General features: G+C 48.0%; 8 protein-coding genes across 8 annotated transcripts; 3 read left to right on the top strand and 5 right to left on the bottom strand.

Annotated features, from left to right (window-relative positions):
* Window positions 1-257: 257 nt before the first annotated feature.
* On the top strand, window positions 258-3059 carry N7495_000596 (putative pH signal transduction protein PalA; the record flags this gene model as incomplete). Its single annotated transcript, XM_057203266.1, has 6 exons — window positions 258-265; window positions 320-557; window positions 627-681; window positions 771-1665; window positions 1718-2695; window positions 2756-3059. 6 exons carry the CDS (start codon window positions 258-260, stop codon window positions 3057-3059), a joined length of 2478 nt encoding a protein of 825 aa, XP_057067339.1.
* A 1502-nt stretch (window positions 3060-4561) lies between these two features.
* Window positions 4562-6779, top strand: N7495_000595 (transient receptor potential ion channel family protein; the record flags this gene model as incomplete). The annotated part of the gene is made up of 2 exons (XM_057203265.1): window positions 4562-4937; window positions 5026-6779. 2 exons carry the CDS (start codon window positions 4562-4564, stop codon window positions 6777-6779), a joined length of 2130 nt encoding a protein of 709 aa, XP_057067338.1.
* Window positions 6780-7404: 625 nt separating this feature from the next.
* Window positions 7405-8621, bottom strand: N7495_000594 (uncharacterized protein; the record flags this gene model as incomplete). The annotated part of the gene is made up of 2 exons (XM_057203264.1): window positions 7405-7758; window positions 7812-8621. The coding sequence occupies 2 exons, from the start codon at window positions 8619-8621 to the stop codon at window positions 7405-7407; spliced, it is 1164 nt and encodes a 387-aa protein (XP_057067337.1).
* A 282-nt stretch (window positions 8622-8903) lies between these two features.
* N7495_000593 (uncharacterized protein) lies at window positions 8904-10537 on the bottom strand (the record flags this gene model as incomplete). The annotated part of the gene is made up of 3 exons (XM_057203263.1): window positions 8904-9915; window positions 9977-10345; window positions 10413-10537. The coding sequence occupies 3 exons, from the start codon at window positions 10535-10537 to the stop codon at window positions 8904-8906; spliced, it is 1506 nt and encodes a 501-aa protein (XP_057067336.1).
* Window positions 10538-11279: 742 nt separating this feature from the next.
* N7495_000592 (peroxisomal copper amine oxidase) lies at window positions 11280-13450 on the top strand (the record flags this gene model as incomplete). Its single annotated transcript, XM_057203262.1, has 2 exons — window positions 11280-11397; window positions 11451-13450. 2 exons carry the CDS (start codon window positions 11280-11282, stop codon window positions 13448-13450), a joined length of 2118 nt encoding a protein of 705 aa, XP_057067335.1.
* A 438-nt stretch (window positions 13451-13888) lies between these two features.
* On the bottom strand, window positions 13889-17065 carry N7495_000591 (uncharacterized protein; the record flags this gene model as incomplete). Its single annotated transcript, XM_057203261.1, has 4 exons — window positions 13889-13982; window positions 14036-15320; window positions 15372-16007; window positions 16081-17065. The coding sequence occupies 4 exons, from the start codon at window positions 17063-17065 to the stop codon at window positions 13889-13891; spliced, it is 3000 nt and encodes a 999-aa protein (XP_057067334.1).
* A 486-nt stretch (window positions 17066-17551) lies between these two features.
* On the bottom strand, window positions 17552-19592 carry N7495_000590 (fungal specific transcription factor domain-containing protein; the record flags this gene model as incomplete). The annotated part of the gene is made up of 3 exons (XM_057203260.1): window positions 17552-18245; window positions 18453-19326; window positions 19403-19592. 3 exons carry the CDS (start codon window positions 19590-19592, stop codon window positions 17552-17554), a joined length of 1758 nt encoding a protein of 585 aa, XP_057067333.1.
* A 36-nt stretch (window positions 19593-19628) lies between these two features.
* Window positions 19629-20390, bottom strand: N7495_000589 (transcriptional regulator family TF; the record flags this gene model as incomplete). The annotated part of the gene is made up of 1 exon (XM_057203259.1): window positions 19629-20390. One exon carries the CDS (start codon window positions 20388-20390, stop codon window positions 19629-19631), a length of 762 nt encoding a protein of 253 aa, XP_057067332.1.
* Window positions 20391-20430: the final 40 nt, after the last annotated feature.

Here is a 20430-nt window from a genome sequence, read left to right as displayed (position 1 = left end):
CCGGTTTTGTTTTTCCCCTTTATTTTTGTGAAATATCGTTGCATCTGTATTTTTTCCATACGGTCTTGATGCATATACGAATCTTGAAGGTTCAAACTGTGCTTCGTAGACATTGAAAAGTAAAAGATTTAAAGTTGCGCCTTAGGCACTAAAACTGGACCCCACGTCATCCGTTGCCAGGCAAAGGTGGGGTTTTGAGATCTTCATCAACAAAGCTTTCTTTCTTCCTACGCTGTACACTCCAGCTGTTGTTGGCAATGGCATCGTGAGTCCATTTGTACAGGTATACTATCTTACTCATCTAATCTTATTCTCACAGGAATATCCTACAGCTCCCGTTCCATCGCTCTCATGCGGTCTCGCTCTCCGATGCCATCACGCAGTACATCTCGTCTAAATATGACCAGCGTCCGGATATGTTTGCGGAGGATCTCCTCATAATCAATCGTCTTCGATCCGAGGCTATCAATGTCCAAGAACCGCATATCAGTGGTATCAGTCGATTAGTCACATACGCGGCACAGCTGAAATGGTTGGGAGGAAAATTCCCGATTGATGTACGCCTCTCTCCTCGCGCTCGAAACCTCATTTTCTGCATCTCGTAATGCATGCTAAGAGTGTTATAGGTTGGGGTGGAATTCTCCTGGTATCCGGCGTTCGGGTTCAATTCTTCAAGGCCTGGTGAGTAGCAAATAAGAAACAGTCGGAGCGTGTAGACCCGGTTGAGTTAAAAACTCTTGGAATGCATACTGAATACATTGAGTCTACAGTGTCGCAAAACAATTTACGATTTGAATTGGCGCATATCTTGTTTAATCTAGCGGCCTTATACTCCCAGCTTGCCTACGCCGTGAACCGGACGACCGCGGATGGATTGAAGCAAGCATGCAACTATCTCTGCCAGTCAGCTGGAGTTTTGAACCATCTTCGCACAGATATCATCCCCGACCTTCGCTCATCGCCGCCGGAAGACATGGACGAGATGACTCTTCAGAGTCTAGAGCAACTCTTGCTGGCCCAAGGCCAGGAATGCTTTTGGCAGAAAGCTGTCAAGGATGGCTTAAAGGATGTATCTATCGCGAAGCTTGCAGCAAAAGTATCCGATTTCTACGCTGATTCAGGTGACTTTGCTGTCAAGTCTAACGTCATTAGCACAGAATGGATTCACCATATGACCGCAAAGCACCACCACTTTGCAGCTGCCGCCCAATTTCGGCAATCGCTTGACTGCCTAGAAAAACGCAAATATGGCGAGGAAGTCGCACGGCTTCGGGACAGCCTTAATTGCGCCAATGAAGGCCTGAAGGAATCGAAGTGGATTAATCGAACCGTGCTGGGCGACTTGAATGGAATCAAAAGTCGTGTGGCAGAAGATTTGAAACGGGCTGAGAAGGACAACGACGTTATTTATCTCAGCCCGGTCCCGCCCAAGTCTGAACTTAAGATGCTTGATCGGGCGGTTATGGTTGCTGCTAAAGCGCCACCGCAGGTCACAGATGCCATCTCCATGCTGGGCCACAATGGCCCATTAGGCCAGCCTCTTTTCGCCCGACTTGTCCCGTACGCGGTGCATATTGCTGCTAGCATATACTCCGATCGTCGGGACCGACTGGTCAATGAAACGCTTATTGGGGAGCTCGAGTCTATGACAGATAAGCTACGAGAGTATGTATTTCACGAATCTCTTTATGAAGAAAATCAGTACTAAACTTTATAGTCTACTCTCATCTTTAAATTTGCCGGGGTCTCTGCAAGCGCTGGAAAAACCTCTGGGGCTTCCCCCGACGCTTGTCTCTCATGCCGAGGAGATGCGCCAGCAAGATGGGTTGAACCGTCTGCGTCGGTCCGTTGAGGACACAGCACAGGTTAAAAGAAATGACCGCGCAGTGTACGAAGAAGGCGTCGAGCTGTTAGCTGCTGAAAAGGACGAGGACATTGCAGCACGCCGCAAATATGGGACGGACCGATGGTCACGCGACACATCCGAGAATGCTGCGCGGAAGATATACACCAACTTGAACGAGATCAATGGCTACTTCACATCTGCGCAGAGCAGTGACGATCTCGTTGAGCGTAAGCTCCGGGACTCCGAGGCCGTATTCCGAGTTCTGACGGGGTCAAATCGAGATTTGGAGTCTTTTGTGCCTAGCAGCCGTCGAGCTATCATCCTGCCCGAGGTGGAACGAGAGTCTGGCAAGCTGCGGAGCTGTCTGAGTGAAGTAAGTCGCATGGAAAATCGACGGCGACGTCGGATTCAGGCATTCAAGGACAAAGCTCGTGCAGATGATATCCATCCATCTCTTCTCAATGAAACTGCGCGCCTCGAACGAGAATTTCCTATGCAGGCCATCCAGGCTGGCCAATTTGAAGATCTGTTTGAGGAGCAGTTACACTACTACGACACAGATCGGGATATGATCGTCCAGGAGAAACAGGAACAGGAGCATCTCACAGAGAGGTTATACACAGCACATCAAGCTTTTACTCGGGCGCACAAGGGTGACACATCGTCAAAGGAACGTGAGAGGGCACTGCAGGATTTGGAGAACGGATACTTGAAGTACAAAGAAATAATTTCGAACCTGGAGGTTGGACGCAAGTTCTACAACGATTTGGCGAAGATTGTAGGTCGGTTCCGCGACGATGCCAAGGCGTTTGTGCACCAGCGTCGGATGGAGGCCAGTCAACTGGAAGGGTCAGTATTCTCCGGTAGATTGGTGGCTGGTAGTTTTTACTGAAATTGCTTTTTCTGCAGGGATATCTCCAATGTCGCAGCTATGTCATCACTGCACATCTCCCAACCTCGCTTGCACCAGGCGCCGCAGTCGACATATGCAGCTCCTCCGTCCCAACCCCCGTCCCAACCTCCCCCGCCCGTTCACACCCGACAAGAGATCACCGCCCCTCTCACAGCACCTCAGCCTCTGAGGGCAGCAGTAGCTCCGCCCTCAGTCCCCACACCGGGGATGTGGTCTCCAGATATGGGTATCCGGTTTGGATCCGCTGGGGCCCCCCAGGAGCGAACCCGAACCCAAACCCAAATGCGGACCCAGGGCTAAATGGGGATCGAGGACGAACAGGGATCTGGGACCCCACTCAAGGTGTCCGATTCTCCTGATTGTTCGTACTCAGGGACTGGGAGTAATGCTATGTCACATTTGTAGAGAGCATATAATCATACAACGCAGCAAGTGGCTTACAAAGAGTTCGAGTTTACGTCACACCGTTTTTAGTTGTGTCATCATGAAAATCATCATTTTACCCCAGTACAACCTTACAACCTTAAGCCCCGCAATTCCACAGGTTCCAAGTTAAATTCAGGGTTCGCTGGCATTGACGTAGAGATAATGATAATCGGTATCTAAAGTATGGTGACATGGTATCCATGGTATCGGTAATAAAAGGCCAAGGCCGGGACGATATGCCACGAGTTCAACTCTAACTCAAATTGGGCCGGATTTCGGTACTCGGGACTAAAACAGACGACATTCAAGCAGAGAATACTACCGCTATATAAACGGACCACTTTTTTCAAATTATTGTTAGAGTCGCTGAAATTACCGGAAAAGGGTTAGCGGCAAACTCCACAGTGTACGCGTCTCCCAGATTACCTCTTACGTTATTAGTATTGGATTTGACGAGTCCAGGAGTCCGGGCCTAGACTTCACAGGCGTGCCTTGTTTTATGGGGTCGTGATCTCAGGCATTGCTCGGTATATAACTACTAGTTTTAGCTTATTTCATACCGTACGGATACTAATAACATGGGACTTATGGGATTTAGGAGTGCTGAGTGATATATTGTAAACGTTTTAATTTTCCTTCTTATCCAGCGGAGCCGGGCGGCTTAATAGATGACGTCTCCAGTGGGGTTGGATCCACCGGTCAAGGGGAATGTTAAAAGATTCCTCTCATATCAAGTGTTGACAACATGACATAGGATAGAACAGAAATTGGATTCTGATCTCATAGGAAGTAGTATACCAGGGGTCCCAAATCAAATGAATTATAATAATTCAGATCAAGTACTAAGAAAGTATTAAAAGGCCCACCATAATCAGTCCGCTCTTTAACAGGACGAATCAGGATAATCAGAATTTTAGAAGACATAAATAGATTTGGCTGATTCAGCCGACCAAAGAACATGAGTGGAACATGAAGAAGGAAAGACGATCTTTGGATCCGCATCTGAAACCAATTTGTATTGTGGCAGTGTTCCATTTGTAAAGGAACATCTCAAACATACAGTATTGGTTTTTGATCGACCTTACACTCACATCACGCATTCCCAGCCTGAAACCCTGATTTGTGGCTAATCCTTCCTTTTGCTGAATTTCCATTTCCTTCAATCTCCTTGGTACCATGGGGCTTTCGTTCTGTGGATGAGATCAACCTGCAGCAAAAAGGAAAGAAACCCAGTTTGAACTCGAAGCTGTCTTCTCCAATTGAGAACCCCCATCACACCCTATCTCTCTTTTATCTCCCCACACTCCTTCTCTCCCCCTCTCTCCCTCTCTCTTTCTCTCCTTCTCTTCTCCTCCCTCCTCCTTTTTCCCACAATCATGAAGCTCGGATGGTTAGCCGCCGGGATTTTCGGAGCCGTCCACCTCGTTCAACCCGCATACGCAACTAAACTTCTTCAAGCAAAATCTCTGACACCATGTTCGGACGACGGTCAAATTGGAATCGACTATTTCAGTATTGTTTTTACTCCTGGCAATAACAGCGCCGCCGTCAGTTTCGAGGGTTCCATTCAATACACTGGTTATGTTCTGTTGGATGTAGAGGTTCTGGCCTACGGATATCAGATTCTTTCCAAAACCGTTGATCCTTGCAGCTTCGGCACAGTTTCTGGACTATGTCCCTTGAAACTAACCAGTCTGAGTATTCCATCTGCCACATTGACTGTCGCAAGTGATGCTTTATCAGGTTTACCAGGTGAGTTGGACCCCAAAGTTACGACGTTACACTCCCGGCAGTCAGCGGAGTTTCGGCATGGGCCTCTTCCTAACTCCGCATTCCTTAGACATCACTTATTCCGTCCCCGATCTCGATGCCATCGTTCGTCTGAAAGTTGTAACAAAAGACACAAAAACTGCCATCAGTTGTGTCGAAACCCGCGTTACCAATGACAAAACAGTTGATCAAGAGGCTGTTGCCTGGGTTCTTTCCGTTATCACCGGAGTTGGTCTCGTGACTAGCATCATTCTCTCGATTCTCGGACATTTTAATATCGCGACCCATATCACCTTCCGAACATTGCTACTCCTCGGTTTCATGCAGAGTCAGGCCATGGCTGGATTGAGCGCCGTGCAATTCCCGCCGATTGCCCAGTCCTATACGCAAATGTTTGAATGGTCTGTTGGAATCGTTCATGCGAACTTCTTGAATACCATATGTACATGGTTCCAACGTGCAACAGGTGGTACTCCTTCCACCCTGCTAGCGGAGGATGGCAAGGAATCAGTCTTTTTGGCCAAGCGAGCCTTCAGCGAGTCTGCGAAATTAATATCCAGATCTTATGACACCACCGTCAACGGTACCGAACAAACAGTCCGAGGTATCGAGCGCGTGGGTTTCCGCATCAATATCCCAAAGACCAACGTTTTTATGACCTCCTATCTTTTCTACTACTTTGTCGCAGTCTGCATGATAATCGTCGTCTTATTCTTTTCCATGGTCTTGCCCGCCATTAACAAAAAGGCGAGATCGACCCAGATCGAGCGGGGAGGATCTACTACCGATTGGAAGACCTTTTTGCGTGGCAGTCTTTACCGAGTCGTGGCATTGGGGTATCCGCAGATCTGTGCTCTGGCTATGTGGGAAATGGTGGTGCGAGACTCGGCCGCTGAAGTCGTGCTTGCAATTACCATGTGGTTAATTATGTCGGCCGTTTTAGCCTTCGCTGCTTTCAAGGTCGTCCACCGCGGCTTCTCATCCCGGGCCTTGAACGAAAGCCCCGCCTACACACTCTACTCCGACCCCGTTTGCATGACTAAGTGGGGTTTCCTCTATATCAACTATAAAGCCCAGTACTACTGGTTCATGGTTCCGGCTCTGGTCTATACTGTCGTGAAGGGCATGATCATCGCATTTGCTCAGACCAACTGGGAGGCACAGGCTATCGTTCTTTTGATCCTGGAAGCCGGAATGCTGGTAGCAACATGCGTGGTCCGACCCTACATGGACCGACAAGCGAATTCATTCGCCATCACCAATTGCGTGTTCATCTTCATCAATTCAATCTTTTCCCTCGTTTTCTCTGGCATTTTCGATGCGCCTCAAATGGTGTCCAGTGTTATGGCTGTCTTATGGGCACTATTCAGCGCCGTCTGGACACTGACTCTCCTAATCTGGCTTCTAATAAGCTTCTATTACGCCTTCACCCTCAAGGAACCGACCGAGAAGTACAAGCGCATCGACAGCCGTAATTCCTTCCGTCTCTCCGAGAACAGAATGACTACAGAACTTCTACCCCTCGAGAAGACCGCCAGAGGCGATGACAGCCCTCCTTCATCTCGCTGGAACATCGACGAATCGGCGCATGCCCAGTCCAACAGTGAACTCCAGTCACATCTACGACAGCAAGGATCTCGTTGGAACGTCGAAACGGCCGTGCCTCACGATCACAACAACGAGAAAATCCAAAGTCCCCTATCACCCTTTAATGACGTTCTGGAACCTACCCTTCCTTTGATTCCCAGCAGTACTCACAGCTCAGCGAGGAGATCACCGCAACAAAATGCGCCCCCGCATGTTCCCAACGAAAATCTTGTCTGAGGAAATCATTATTTTTTTTATTATTTTTTCATTTTTTTATTATTTTTTTTTTCCAAAATTCCACCTTCCCTCTATTTCCTATTCTCCTTCCTACTATTCTCTTTACATTTTATACATCCCCTTTTCTTCACATAATGTGTGATACTTGCTCTCTATCTCATCTTATGTACACATTTCTTTCCCTTGAGTTCCTTTCTGTTTTCTTGGAGAGCCTGGAGCTCCAGCTTCGCAAATTTGGCGTTGAGAGACTCGGTGTGTTCTCGGTGTAAATATTAACCAAGTCCTTGATACTTTGAACATAATATGACATATTCTGGAGACTAATTCAATTCTAGAATCTACCCACCTGGGTGGGAGCAACCTTGAATTGGAGTATTCTCAAAGACATCTAAATATTCATGGATAATGCATTGATTCAAGCCCTAGAGTTTCCTTATTAAGTATTATGGTTTATAAAAATACCCTCTATACCTAGCAGATGTTGTCTATCGGCTCCGAAGTGCAATTCAGTATATTTCAAGGTTGGCCGTTGGCCGTTGATCATTTATCTCGTGATCATCAATTGTGTAGTTTCTTTTCAAGGTTATATGAAATCGTGCTTGCATCCGGGCAGGGAAGCACAACCTCAAGAAGCCTTCTCATGAATCTCCTCAAGCTCAGACTCATCTTCAGACCGATCATCCTTCTTAACGCCATAAGCGAGGAACTTCCACGCACTACGCAAAAGACAATACAGCCAGAAGATATTGAGAATCTGTAGCAGGGCCAACAAGGCAAAAGTGATAATATTGGAGATCCAGCATTTATACTGCTGTGTCTCCCAGTTGAGTTCATAAGGCCCGACAGTCCGGAACTCGGTCAGCAGAGAGTAGAGAATCCGTAGATTTAGGTAATGGCGCAGATAGATCCAGGTGAATACATTCAAAGCATAAGAAGGTATGACCAGATCTGAGTCGATATAATGGAAGGATTTGGATACCTAGAAGGATGAGTAACATGTCAGAGATGGGGAAAAGAAAGGAAGATCCATACAGCCAGAAAGAAATCACTGATATCATGGGTTGTGTAGACAGCAACACCAATATAAGTGAAATGAAACCGATAACTCAACGCGATGAGAGCTAAAGTAACAATATGATGCGCAACAAGCTCCTTGTAATCCTTGCGCGGCTTTTCCATTCTGAGAAACATTACAAGAGCCTGTTGGGCCCAGTAAGCCGCCTCAAACAGGTAATAGAATTTAAACGCCGCCTCATGAGTGCGATGCGGAAAGGCTTCATACATGCCAGTCGTGTTGAAATACCAGACAGGCGTCTGACGCATGACATACAGACCAGCAGGGCCCATGATCCCAAAGTAGATCGCAGTATACATCTGCTCCATAAAGCGCAACTGCTTCGCACACGATCTAATCGGAGAGATGCGAGCAAGTGGGTCCAGTATTTCCTGCATGATGAACTCACGCGTGAACGTCAGGAAAATAGTATAGAACACCACGAATGCGATGTCCCATAGTCCCTTGCCATATTGCGCCGGGACTCCGGGTTCCAGCGGCTCTTGCCTGTAAGAGAGGAAGAGGAAATGATGGAGTATGTGGCTCTCCGTCGGATCGATGGCGTATAGACCAAGAATTGTAATCAATAGAATTAGAGGTATGGTCCATGTGCGTTTTGTTATGGGTGATCGGGGCTGGGGCGGCTGCGTTTTACTTGATTCAGTTGCCCGCATGGAGCCGTTGGTTTTAGTCTCATCGACTACATCTGCATGCTGGTTCGGCCGAACATTCTTCTGAGCTTGGCGACGCGCTGCGGCGTCTTCGGTGTTGCTTCCAGAATGGGGCATCGGACTTAGCGTTGTACGGCGCAAGGTACCAAGCCTCAAAAACAAAAAAAGACCTGGATGGAACGGACTTGAATTCCAAGGCTGACGGCTGTTCAATGGGATTCCCAGGGGAAAGGATTGAATAAGCCAATGGTTCCCCTGAATGATTCGGAGTTCCAGGGAGAATAAGCCGGGTTCCGCGGAACCCGCCAATAGTAGAAAGTATACTGGTGTATCTTGATTTGTTCAAAAAGAAAGGCGTCTTTTCTTATATACACTAAAATCCAACAATTTTAATTTTACTCAAAGCTTCGACTTCATGTTGACGTGCACAGCTTTGACAATGGAGTAAGCCTCGAGGCCAGCTTCTCCAAGTTCTCGGCCAATACCACTCTGCTTCACACCACCAAAGGGAATTCGCCAATCACTATCGTTGCTAGAATTGATCCAAACCATACCAGCTTCGATCTGTTTCGCAACACGGTGGGCACGGGTCAGGTTTGTAGTGAAAACAGCGCTTCCAAGACCATAGATTGTGTCGTTGGCCATGTGAACAGCTTCATCCTCAGTCTTGAAGCGAGCAATACAGGCGAATGGACCAAAGACTTCTTCTTGGTAGATGCGCATCCCGGAGGTCACATTTGTGAAAATGGTAGGCTCAATGAAAAAGCCCTTTCCGTCACCCACTCCCTTGAAGGGTTTACCACCACACTCCAAGGTCGCCTTCTCAGCCTTTCCAACGTCAACATAGGACATGATGCGCTCATATTGAGCTTGTGTGACCTGAGGACCCTGGAAGGTGCTCTCATCGAAAGGATCGCCGACCTTAGAGACATTCTTGATCTGGGCCTTGAAAGCCTTAATAAAGCGGTCGTAGATCTCGTCTTGGACTAAGATCCGGGATGTGGCTGTGCATATCTGGCCTTGGTTATACATGATCCCAATATGTGCCCATTCCACGGCCTGCTCGAGATCGGCATCGTCAAATACAATGAGGGGACTCTTGCCACCAGTCTCAAGAGTGATGTTCTTCAGATTACTACTAGCCATCTTCATAATCTCCTTCGCAGTAGCAGTACTGCCAGTAAATGCGATCTTGTCAACATCCAGATGCAAAGCCAGAGCGGCACCGGCAACGGCACCGTGACCATTCACAATATTCACCACACCGGGAGGGAAACCAGCTTCCACAATGAGGTTAGCAAGAAAGAGGACCGAGAGAGGAGTCTGTTCGGCAGGTTTCAACACGACAGTGTTACCACATGCGAGGGCAGGACCAAGTTTCCAGGCGGCCATGGAAAGAGGGAAGTTCCATCTTTACAAATTAGAACTTAGCCAGGTCTTCTTAGACTTCTTAGAGGTGTGTGACGACTTACGGGATAATCTGACCACAAACGCCCACTGGCTGACGCAGGGTATATGTAAATTTGGCCGGAGTAGTGTCAATGACTTGTCCAAACACTTTATCTGCGTGCCCGGCGTAGTACCGGAATGTCTCAGCGGTCTCGGTCAAGTCGTCGTGTAGGGAAACGAGATAGGGCTTTCCATTGTCGCAAGTCTCGATGGTGGCCAGAGTCTCCTTGTTTACTTCGACAAGGGCGGCGAGTTTGTTCATCAGTTTACCACGCTCAATGCCCGGCATGTCTCGCCAAGTAGAGTTGTTTAGGGCTGCGCGCGCAGCTTTAACAGCCGTGTCAACATCCTTTGCTGAACCAGCATAGACAGACGTGATTTCCTTCGCTGTTCTGTATTTTTTTTTGTTTGACTGATTAGGATTATCCAAATTTCAAAGCTCATAGGATGATAACTTACGTGGGGTTGATGCTGGCGATCTTATCGCCCTCTGATGATTCTACCCATTGATTGTTGATGAACAAGCCGGTGGGCTGGATCCATGTGCGCCCATTAGGGCCAGTAAGCTGAACAGACAATGGCATAATATTTGTAAATCTTGAATCCGTAGCTTTCGTAAGAAAATATAGAAAGTACGGCGAACAGCTCTTTAAAGTCATGATTCAAATTAATATCTTACTGATAAGAGCTTCGGCAAGACATTCCGAATGAGGAAAGGCGAAGAATAAGATCCATTTTGGATCCACTTCAGATCGAGCTAGTCCTAAAGTAGTAGGTACAGCATTGATCTGAGATCCGTCTTATCGTAATTCAAGATTACAATTGTACCTAAACTATCTGCACTCAGGTAGTGGTGGGTTACAGGGGTTTATCCTAGATATAGCTATTCAGATCGAATTATGTCAGTCTAGTGGTCTGTCACTATCCGTACAGAAGAGACTCGAGTATCGGACATTACGAGATTAGTGGCAAATATCATCTTCACGTGGTTTCCCCAGAAAAAGAGACTAGATAAGATACGCTACGCTTGCATATTTGGCATCATCACAACAATGTTACCTTCAAATTACTATTACTCAATTAATTGAACTAGAACCAAATTAGGGCAAAGAAATGAATCTCCAAAGATTCACCAAAGTAAACGACGAGAAAGCAACGGAGAGAATCGCGGAGAGTAACGTGGACATCCTAATCAGGAAAGTACATGCGGTCCTTGATCTTCAAACGTTCCATCCGTGGACTATATAATGGCCACCACACCGGGGTTGAAGAAAGTAATCATTCACATTTCTCCTGCACTTTGCAGTATTCTCTCTCACACACACCATGGCGTCTGTTATCCCCGATACCATATCCATTCCTGGTTACACAATCTTTAAGGAAGGAAGCTATGATAGCGTCGCTGCAGCTGCTATGCTCCCGACCGGCACTCCCCACCCTTTAGGTAGCACTTAGGAATTAACCAAACCACGAATTCCCAAAGCTGATTCGGTGCAGATCAACTCTCTATCTTGGAAGTCCCAAAGACTGCCAAGATTGTCCGCGAGCATGTCAGCCCTCAGACAGTCAAGTTCAACTGCATTACCTTGCGGGACCCCCTCAAGGCCGAATACAAGTCTTACCTCGCATGCAAAGCTCCTATGCCAGATCGCCGTGCCTTTGCTATCATCATTGTGCGCGAGACACAACAGGTGGCGGAGGTCGTTGTAAACCTGAAGACTGGCAAGGTTGAAGAGTACAAGGAGGTTAAGGATGTCATGCCCACTCTGACTCTAGAGGATCTCGATATTATGGAGCGTGTCTGCCGTGCAGATTCCCGTGTTATCCGCGCTTGCAATGAGCTTGGAATTACCGACATGTCTAAGGTCTTCATTGACGCCTGGGCTATCGGTGTGGATGAACGCTGGGGCTTCGACCGCCGTCTCCAGCAGGGTCTGGCCTACTACCGCATCTCCGAATTTGACAACCAATATGCTCACCCTCTTGATTTCTCCGTTGTCGCCGATACTGAGAAGGAGGAAGTTCTCAGCGTCGATATCCGCTACGTGAATGGAGAGCGTACTGCCATTCCCCTCAAGGAGCACAATTACATGCCCGAGTTCATTGGCGACAAGTACGTTCACGACCGCCTCAAGCCCATCGACATCACCCAGCCCCAGGGTGTATCCTTCAAGATCCGCGGCAACGAGATCTCATGGGCCAACTATAAGATGCACATTGGATTCAACTACCGGGAGGGTATTGTCATCTCCGATGTTCGCACCCACGACATGTACGAGGACCGCGAGCGTACCCTCTTCAACCGTATCAGTGTCGTCGAGATGGTCGTCCCCTACGGCCAGCCCGAGACTCCCCACCACAAGAAGCACGCCTTCGATGTCGGTGAGTACGGTACCGGACTCATGACCAACTCCCTGAAGTTGGGCTGTGATTGCAAGGGTGCTATCCACTACATGGACGGTATCATGTCCACCGCCAATGGCGAGGCTGCCGTCATCAAGAACGCCATCTGCATTCACGAGGAGGACAACGGCCTGCTGTACAAGCACACCGACTACCGCGACGGAACCGTCATCTCGGCCCGTGACCGCAAGCTCATCATCTCGCAGATAATCACTGCTGCAAACTACGAGTACGGCTTCTACCACACCTTCACCCTCGACGGCACATACAAACTCGAGATGAAGCTGACCGGTATGCTCAACACGTACTGCCTGGCCCCCAGTGAGGAGGCTGCTCCATACGGAACCCAGGTCGCTCCCCAAATAACCGCCCACAACCACCAGCACATCTTCTCCCTACGCATCGACCCCGAAATCGACGGCACAAACAACAGTGTCGTGCAAAACGACGCTGTCTCCACGGAAGCTCCCGTCGGCTCGCCTGAGAACCTCTACGGGAACGGCTTCTACAGCAAGAAGACCCCGCTCCGTACATCTATCGAGGGCGCCGCAGACTACTGCTATGAGACACAGCGCACCTGGGACATCATCAACCCTAACCGCATCAACCCCATCGCCAAAAAGCCCATCGGCTACAAGATCGTCAACCCCAACTGCCCCCCTCTCCTCGCCAAGCCCGGTAGTGTCGTCTACAAGCGCGCCGGCTTCGCTCGTAAGCCTCTATGGGTTACCCCGTACAAGGACTACGAGCTCTTCCCGGCCGGCGACTACGTCTGCCAATCCACCGGCGATGAGAACCACCCGCACAACCCCACAATCGTGGACTGGGCCAACCGCAACGAGAGCATCGAGAACACCGATATCGTCGTCTATCTGCAGTTCGGTCTCACTCACTTCCCCCGCGTGGAAGACTTCCCCGTCATGCCTGCCGAGCCTGTCAGCATCATGCTCCGCGCATCAAATTTCCACGAAAAGAACCCTGGTCTTTGGGTTCCTCCTTCTGCTATTTGTGTTGATACCGTTTCGGCTAATGCTTTTGCTGCTTCGACGTCTTGTTGCTCGAGTAATGCACCTACTAGCGGCTCAAGATTATAAAGTGAAGTGACAATATTAACAAGACGCATTGATTTGATGGATATGGCGTTTTTGCCCTTTGAAAAGTCCTTCGTTATGACTCATGAGTTCGTTTACAGTAGCGACCACTATCGCCTTCCATGTTGGACAACATAAAGAAGCTCTTTCAACCCCTAATCACATGCTACGCTAATCCAACTGTGGTTATCCTCGTATTTGAGATTCTGTACCGAGGCGGATGGTAAGGTACTAAACAGGAATTTTTGAATTGGGTAATTTGTGCATGTATTATTATAGTTCCAATAATACGCGTCGCCTACCATGACGCCGCTTCAACACAAACGTATCAGCTCTAGCATCAACACCACAAACGCTGCAGAATGGCATGAAATTTCGATTACTGGCTGTAGTGACTATGTTCAATCGAGATTATTGTATATAAGAGACGAATTTATTGGATCACTTTCCGCATGCTGCCGAGCGAAGTCGCTTTTTACCCCAAACGTAGAGAAATTGTGTACGGAACCCACGGCCATGATGGAATAATTGATTCCTATGGATAGGCTTCAGCTTAATATTAAATCTCCAATACCTAACAAATTTAACCTCTTTACGAGTCGCTGGGTCTTATCGTGATCTGAACCCAGGGCCTTCTCGTAGCCTGCCAGTGCTCGCTGGTACATCTCCTCGGCCTCATTCAGCTTGCCCTGATCAGAGTAGAGAAGACCGAGATTGTTGACTGTATCGAGAGTAGATGTATGGTCTGGACCTAGGGCCTTCTCGCAGCCTGTCAGTGCTCGCTGGTACATCTCCTCGGCCTCATTTAGCTTGCCCTGCTTCCTATAGAGATTGCCGAGATTGTGGACTGTATCGAGAGTAGATGTATGGTCTGGACCTAGGGCCTTCTCCTTGCCTGCCAGTGCTCGCTGGTACATCTCCTCGGCCTCATTCAGCTTGCCCTGATCAGAGTAGAGAATACCGAGATTGTTGACTGTATTGAGAGTAGATGTATGGTCTGGACCTAGGGCCTTCTCGCAGCCTGTCAGTGCTCGCTGGTACATCTCCTCGGCCTCATTCAGCTTGCCCTGATCAGAGTAGAGAAGACCGAGATTGTTGACTGTATCGAGAGTAGATGTATGGTCTGGACCTAGGGCCTTCTCGTAGCCTGCCAGTGCTCGCTGGTACATTTCATCTGCCTCATTCAGCTTGCCCTGATCAGAATACAAAATCCCCAAACCATGATATGCTCCCCACAACACACTATTATCGCCTGAACAACCAAGATAACGTAAGTAATTAGCGTGTGGAATAAGCCGCCGCTGAAGCTCCGAATAGCCCCTATCACTTGTAGTAGGCACAGCGTATCCAACAGATATCAGCGCCAGTTCATTAAGCTGCATCAAATCCATATTTTTATTTGTCCTGCCAATATGAAGGCACCACTCTTGTACCACTGGATGCATTGCATAGCTTCCTTCTTGTTGCTTACTTTCAAGAAGAGAGAATCTAAGGAGAGGCTTCACGCTAATTTTGAACGCGAGTCCGCTTGATATAGTCCTTTCGAACCAAACTGGGACATTTAGGCTATCATAGCCACTCTCCAGTAACTCGTACCAGATATCTCGATTATCAAAACAAGCAAGTAGCAGTAGAAGGTCTGCTGCATCTGGGTCCCGCTTCTGGATCTCAAGATATGAGACCATCCACGTTTGTAGTATATTGCCTTGTTGGTACTGCCGACCAGGGCTTGATTGCGACTGTAGTTCGGACCAAGATTTTCGGTAGTACTCTAAGTACTGAGTGATGCTGGTTCCAGTTTCACGCATAAAAGCCCCAGCTATGATAATTGCTAAAGGTAGTCCATCCAGACGATTGGCAAGTGTTATTATATCTAAATAGGTTAGTTTGATCTATAAGATCTATTCATAGAGTGCCTAAGTACCTGGGTCATTCTCAAGTTCCCTTATAGCGTTTTTGGCTGATAGACCGCTACTTTGTAAAAGTAGTTGAATTGTGTTATGAGAGTCAAGTCTGTGCACCGGAAACGGCTTCCCTAGCTCACTTAGCCCCGGAAGTCGAGATGTGATGAGAATAGAGCCATGATCTGCTGTAGGAAAGAATTTCTCAATATCATATCCATCTCCAATAGCACTGCTTAAGGGAGAGTATTGATCGACGTTGTCAAAGATGATTAGCCAGCGCGAGTTGCCCTTTAATGCTAGCCACTGTATCATATGCCTAGCTCGTTTTTCGACTTCGCTGTCATTTGTCGCCTCGTCATCCCTAGGCTGTCCTGGTACTCGGTTTAAAGCGAAGCTTAGCGATTGTACGAGTGTATCTCGATTTTTGCCACTCAGCCAAAAGATAGCCGTAAAACTATCTTTATGATCTCGCGCGAAGCGAATCGCTAGCTGTGTCTTTCCTATTCCACCAAGCCCGTGAAGAATTGCAACTTTCCGTGACGATAAATCTGTCGGTTGTAGGTGCTGCCATAGGTTGGCTAGCTCGTCTTGCCGTCCTATAAACTTTTCAATCACAGGCACTGCGGTAAGGTCTAGAGGGATAGTAAAGCGGTGACCTATATGATTGAAAATATTGTTTAGATATTGATATAAACTAGGCATCACGGATTGAAATTTAGAAAGCCTTACCAGATTCTGCCAAAGCTTCTTGAGCTGTTGGAGTACTTTCAATCTGATCGATTGGAACCACCAAGACAAGCTCTTTTGTATAGGCCGCTGCCACCACTGCCGCATATCCTTGCCATTCTTTATTTTTGTGTGAGTCCGCATAGTCGCAAATACCCCGAATCACTAGACATGGAAAGTCATTCATAAGCCCCGCCGCTTCCATTTCCACACAGTACATCCCTAGGTCCCGAGCCAGCTGATCTCGCCGTCTGCCATCTTTCACTACCTGATTTGCAGATGCAATCAGCCCATAGTGGATCGCTGGTTCTTCATAGTCTCTCGATGGCCGTAGAGTTAGTTTAGATTGATCACAATCAATACATGTACTCGATGTTCCATGGTCATATTCTGTTTGGTATAAACAGTCCTCTTTCGTTGGTCGCGCAAAGTTTGCAGCTGCCCGTGGTTTCATTGTTGCTTGGATATCAGAAATGAATTCAAGAACTCGACTATCTTCTGTAAGGTGGTGGGCTTGGAGTGCAGCGAGGGCAGTCAGTAAGACCTTGGGTGGCCGGTTAAGCATCCCTGTTCGCTGAAACCGACCGCCGCTTAACGCTTTTCCAAGATCGTATTGAATCACGCCCCCGAAAGTCTCCGTTGGCTGGCTCACCACAATATCGCCTAGTCGAATATCCGCGCCACTAGTTGGTATACCTCCACCGATACCGACCATCAGACCGAACCGGATAGAGTGGAAACTCGAGAGCAACTGTATCGCTACTGTTGCAGCTGATATATTGCCATATGCGCCACTTGGCAAACAAGCAATAACGATGTTATGATCCCCGATATTTCCCAGAATATAGGTATTGTGATCTGTCGGCGGGCGAGGTAAACTCGGGTGTATTGAATCTAACATCAGCTTTGCGGCTGCCATCTCTAGGGGTAAAGCGCATATCCATCCAACCGTGTAATCGCGATGGGAAAGAGAGGCCCTGTCCGCCATGACGAAAAAGAAAATTGTTGTGTATTGAGACTAATGGCCTATTTCTGAGTTCATAGGAAGATGAGACAAACAGATATCATGGGAGTCGAGGTCGGAAATGAATGTCAGAGCGGGGCTGAAAAATGAGGCTGAGGCATATTACTTTCACAGCCAATAGTTAATAATGTCTTCAGCGGATTGGAATTGTTGACATATGGCCTGCTCAAAGACTGCTATGTTGGTAGAGTTTGCATCGAGATTTCTAGTGTAGTCTCTCTAGGCGTCTTGCTTTATACCCTTGTATTTTTCATACTGGTTTTTTCAGCTCGTGGTGTTTATTACTTCGTTAGGTACATATTCTATTAATACAACAAGAATTTCTCTGAATTATCTTCAAGTGTAGAGGTTTTATTGGCGTGATATCGTTACATCGGTCACTTTGAGTAATGCATCACAAGAGTCTATTGAAGACGCACGCGACAACCTTGGGAACTATCCAGGAAACCTTCATATTTCCGATTCAACCTTATCCTTCTCAGGCAAAGGATCAGACTCCTGTTCAACTCCCGTCAAAAAGAAATCAAGCTCACTAGGACCACCAAGTGAATGTTCGTTTTCCGCAAGCTGCTCCAACAAAATAAGGAACGGATCAGTTTCCAAGCCCCCAGTCTCGCTACCTGCTGTATGCGAGCCACTAGTCTGAGACTGGGCACCTGGTGTTAGAGCCGTGCTTCCGGGGTAATTGAGATTGTGAGAGGTGTCGAAGGGGAAAGTAGCATATTGGAGTGTTGAGTGTGAGGTTGGGACTATGTTTAGTTGTGAATCGCTTAGGAATGCAGATGGGGAAAGGGCAAATGATGTCGTTGGTGAGAAGACGTTGAGCTGGGAAAGATTGTTTTCTGATTGTGTGGAGGTTGAGGGTATGTCTCCTTGGCCAGGGCTTGGGGTTTGGAGTGGGAAGATGGAGGAGAGGGACAAGGGTGGCGAGGCTGACTGAAGGAAGTTGAAGGTTGGTGAGAATGGTTCATTATTGGAAAGTGACTTTGAAGTCATGAAGTGTGATTTTGTTCGTAGATCGGAGTCTTGGTTTTGTGTAGATCGTATTTGAGGGTTTGACCCAGTAGAGAATGCTGGGGCTTGATATGGTGGCGCCATCGGTCGTTGGTAATAATGATCTTGTCGTTCAAGGAAGTGAGCAGCACTGGATATGAAAGTTAAAATGGCGGGCAGAAAACAAAGAGAATGGCATATTTACCCTGCTACATGATCAATCCTTGTATCTATGAGCCGAACATGAGCACCTTCTACAGTCAATCCCGGATATCGGTCTAAGAAATCCTCGAGGTGAAAGACAGACGAAAAGCGCATTGGGCTTGTAGCTAAATTGCGCACTAACTCGGTATGGCACGTATATATGATCTGAAGCAGCTCACGCTGATGCTGCACGCCAGCCCACGCATTACGTAGCCAGGCCAGTTGGTGCATCTCGCGAGTGAGGAACTCCGCACTGGACGAAAATACCTCGCCCTCTCGGCCCTTGTAGTGCACACCGTGGACATGGACCGTGCCAGCGGTGCATACGCAGTAGCTGATGAATGCAGGCCACTCTACAAGCGGATAATTACGACCCAGCTCGACGAGCTCGGCGATCGCGTTGGAATGTGAGAAGCAAAGATTTGTTGCCTCGATCTGCCATGACTGGTGCTGGCCAGTGCCTCTTAACTCCACGAGGTCAATGGGTAGGAATGGCCGGTATAGCAGACAGTGCACGAGGTGGTAGATTAACTTGCTGAGGAGCAGTGTCGTGCTTTCCCGGTGGCCGAACAGTGCTTCGATTGATGCAAAAACATCTTGCGTCCCAGCTGCCCATATGTCTAACTCCTGTCGAATCTTTGATAGCGTTGATAATGCATGCCAAGGAAAATGTGAGTCGCCCTTGACGCCGCCAGCGGCCAAGTACCGATTTGTGACTCCCAAGATTCGGGTGATGTCAATTAATAATGATGCCACGCTTGGGTGTTTACTTCGCGAGTCAACTGAGTATTGGATGTTAGGTCCAACATGAAAAAGTTCTCCTTCCATGTTGAGACCTGCGGCATGTGGTGACCAAGACGGAAGACGCAGGACAATTGAATGGTCGGAAATGAGAGACGGTCTACGAGACCCGCAAGTAATAAAGCGATCTAAGAGGTATACGGACCAGAATAGTCGACGCTTCATCTCGCGCTCATGAGGCGACATATTAGCTTTCGAGGGCACTTCACGGAACAGGTCCAGTACGACTACCATGGCCACACAATTTGCTGATCTGGGTCAGTAAACAGAAAAATGTTGAAAAAGAGCGAGAAGAAGACATACACAATGTCATGTAGGCCTTCTTCCCTAATCCATAGGCGAAGAAAGTCTGCGAGAGCAACAAGAGCGTCTGCAAGCCATCTATCGAGGGGTTGTCCACGTCAACCATTTGCCGCGCTTGTAAACCTGCATCCAAGCCCTGTCGCAGTAATTTTTCTGGCTCGCCGATGGCGTATGTGTATCTAGAGCGCATTAGTTGCCTGATCTCATCGGAGGCTAGTTCTCATGCCTACCTCGTCGTCATAGCCGAGATGGCCAAAGATAGATGCGTTGGTAGCTGGTTCGACTGATATTGCTGTCGCGTAGTCGTTTCATCGACGATGAAGAAAGGCTTGCCATGTATTCGCGCAAAATACGTATCAAGAAGTCCAACTGACAAAGCGCCATTTTGTGATGGCGATGGCTGCTGAAGGTTATATGCCGAAGTAAAGCCCGTCGGACTGTGAAATGGCTCTCCGGACTGAGATATTGGAGTTGATTGTGCCGGTATCGAGTCCTTGGACGAGTATAGATGGAAAGAGGAGGTATTAATTGTATTGCGGCGCGCCGGTCGGTGGTTCGAAGGTAGTAGATCGACTGTTGCGTCTGGAGTGGGTGAGCCAGGATTTTTCTCATCCTTCAGTCTTTTTTCAAGGCCGTCGACACGTTTTAGCAGCGCTTCTAGCATCTCGCTCTTGGGGCCGCGTTTTTTGGGAACCGCATCTTGAGAAAAAGGATCAGATGGTGGTTTGATCGGCCCGCATTTGGGGCAACAACTCACCGTATAGACATGGTGTCTGGAAGACTTTGCAGGCTTCACAGCTCGGTCGCAGGCGATTGCATTTGATCTAATTGGTTCAGTTAGTACAAGACTAGCACTGCGGGGGTGTTCGTAGCAAAAAGCACCTTTCTTTTGCGACAGGAGTTGCAGTTCATAGCCTCTCTCGGCTCTACCGTCGCACGACGAGGCGTGAGACGGTCGATACTGACCTGCAAACGAGACATAGCTCATTGAGATGAAGACATGGAAGACGATTAACTGATGGACAGAA

Source organism: Penicillium taxi, assembly GCF_028828555.1.
Source record: "Penicillium taxi strain IBT 34144 chromosome Unknown utg000001l_segment0_segment0, whole genome shotgun sequence".
In the NCBI taxonomy this organism is placed as follows: domain Eukaryota; kingdom Fungi; phylum Ascomycota; class Eurotiomycetes; order Eurotiales; family Aspergillaceae; genus Penicillium; species Penicillium taxi.
This window is presented reverse-complemented; position numbering and strand designations above follow the sequence as displayed.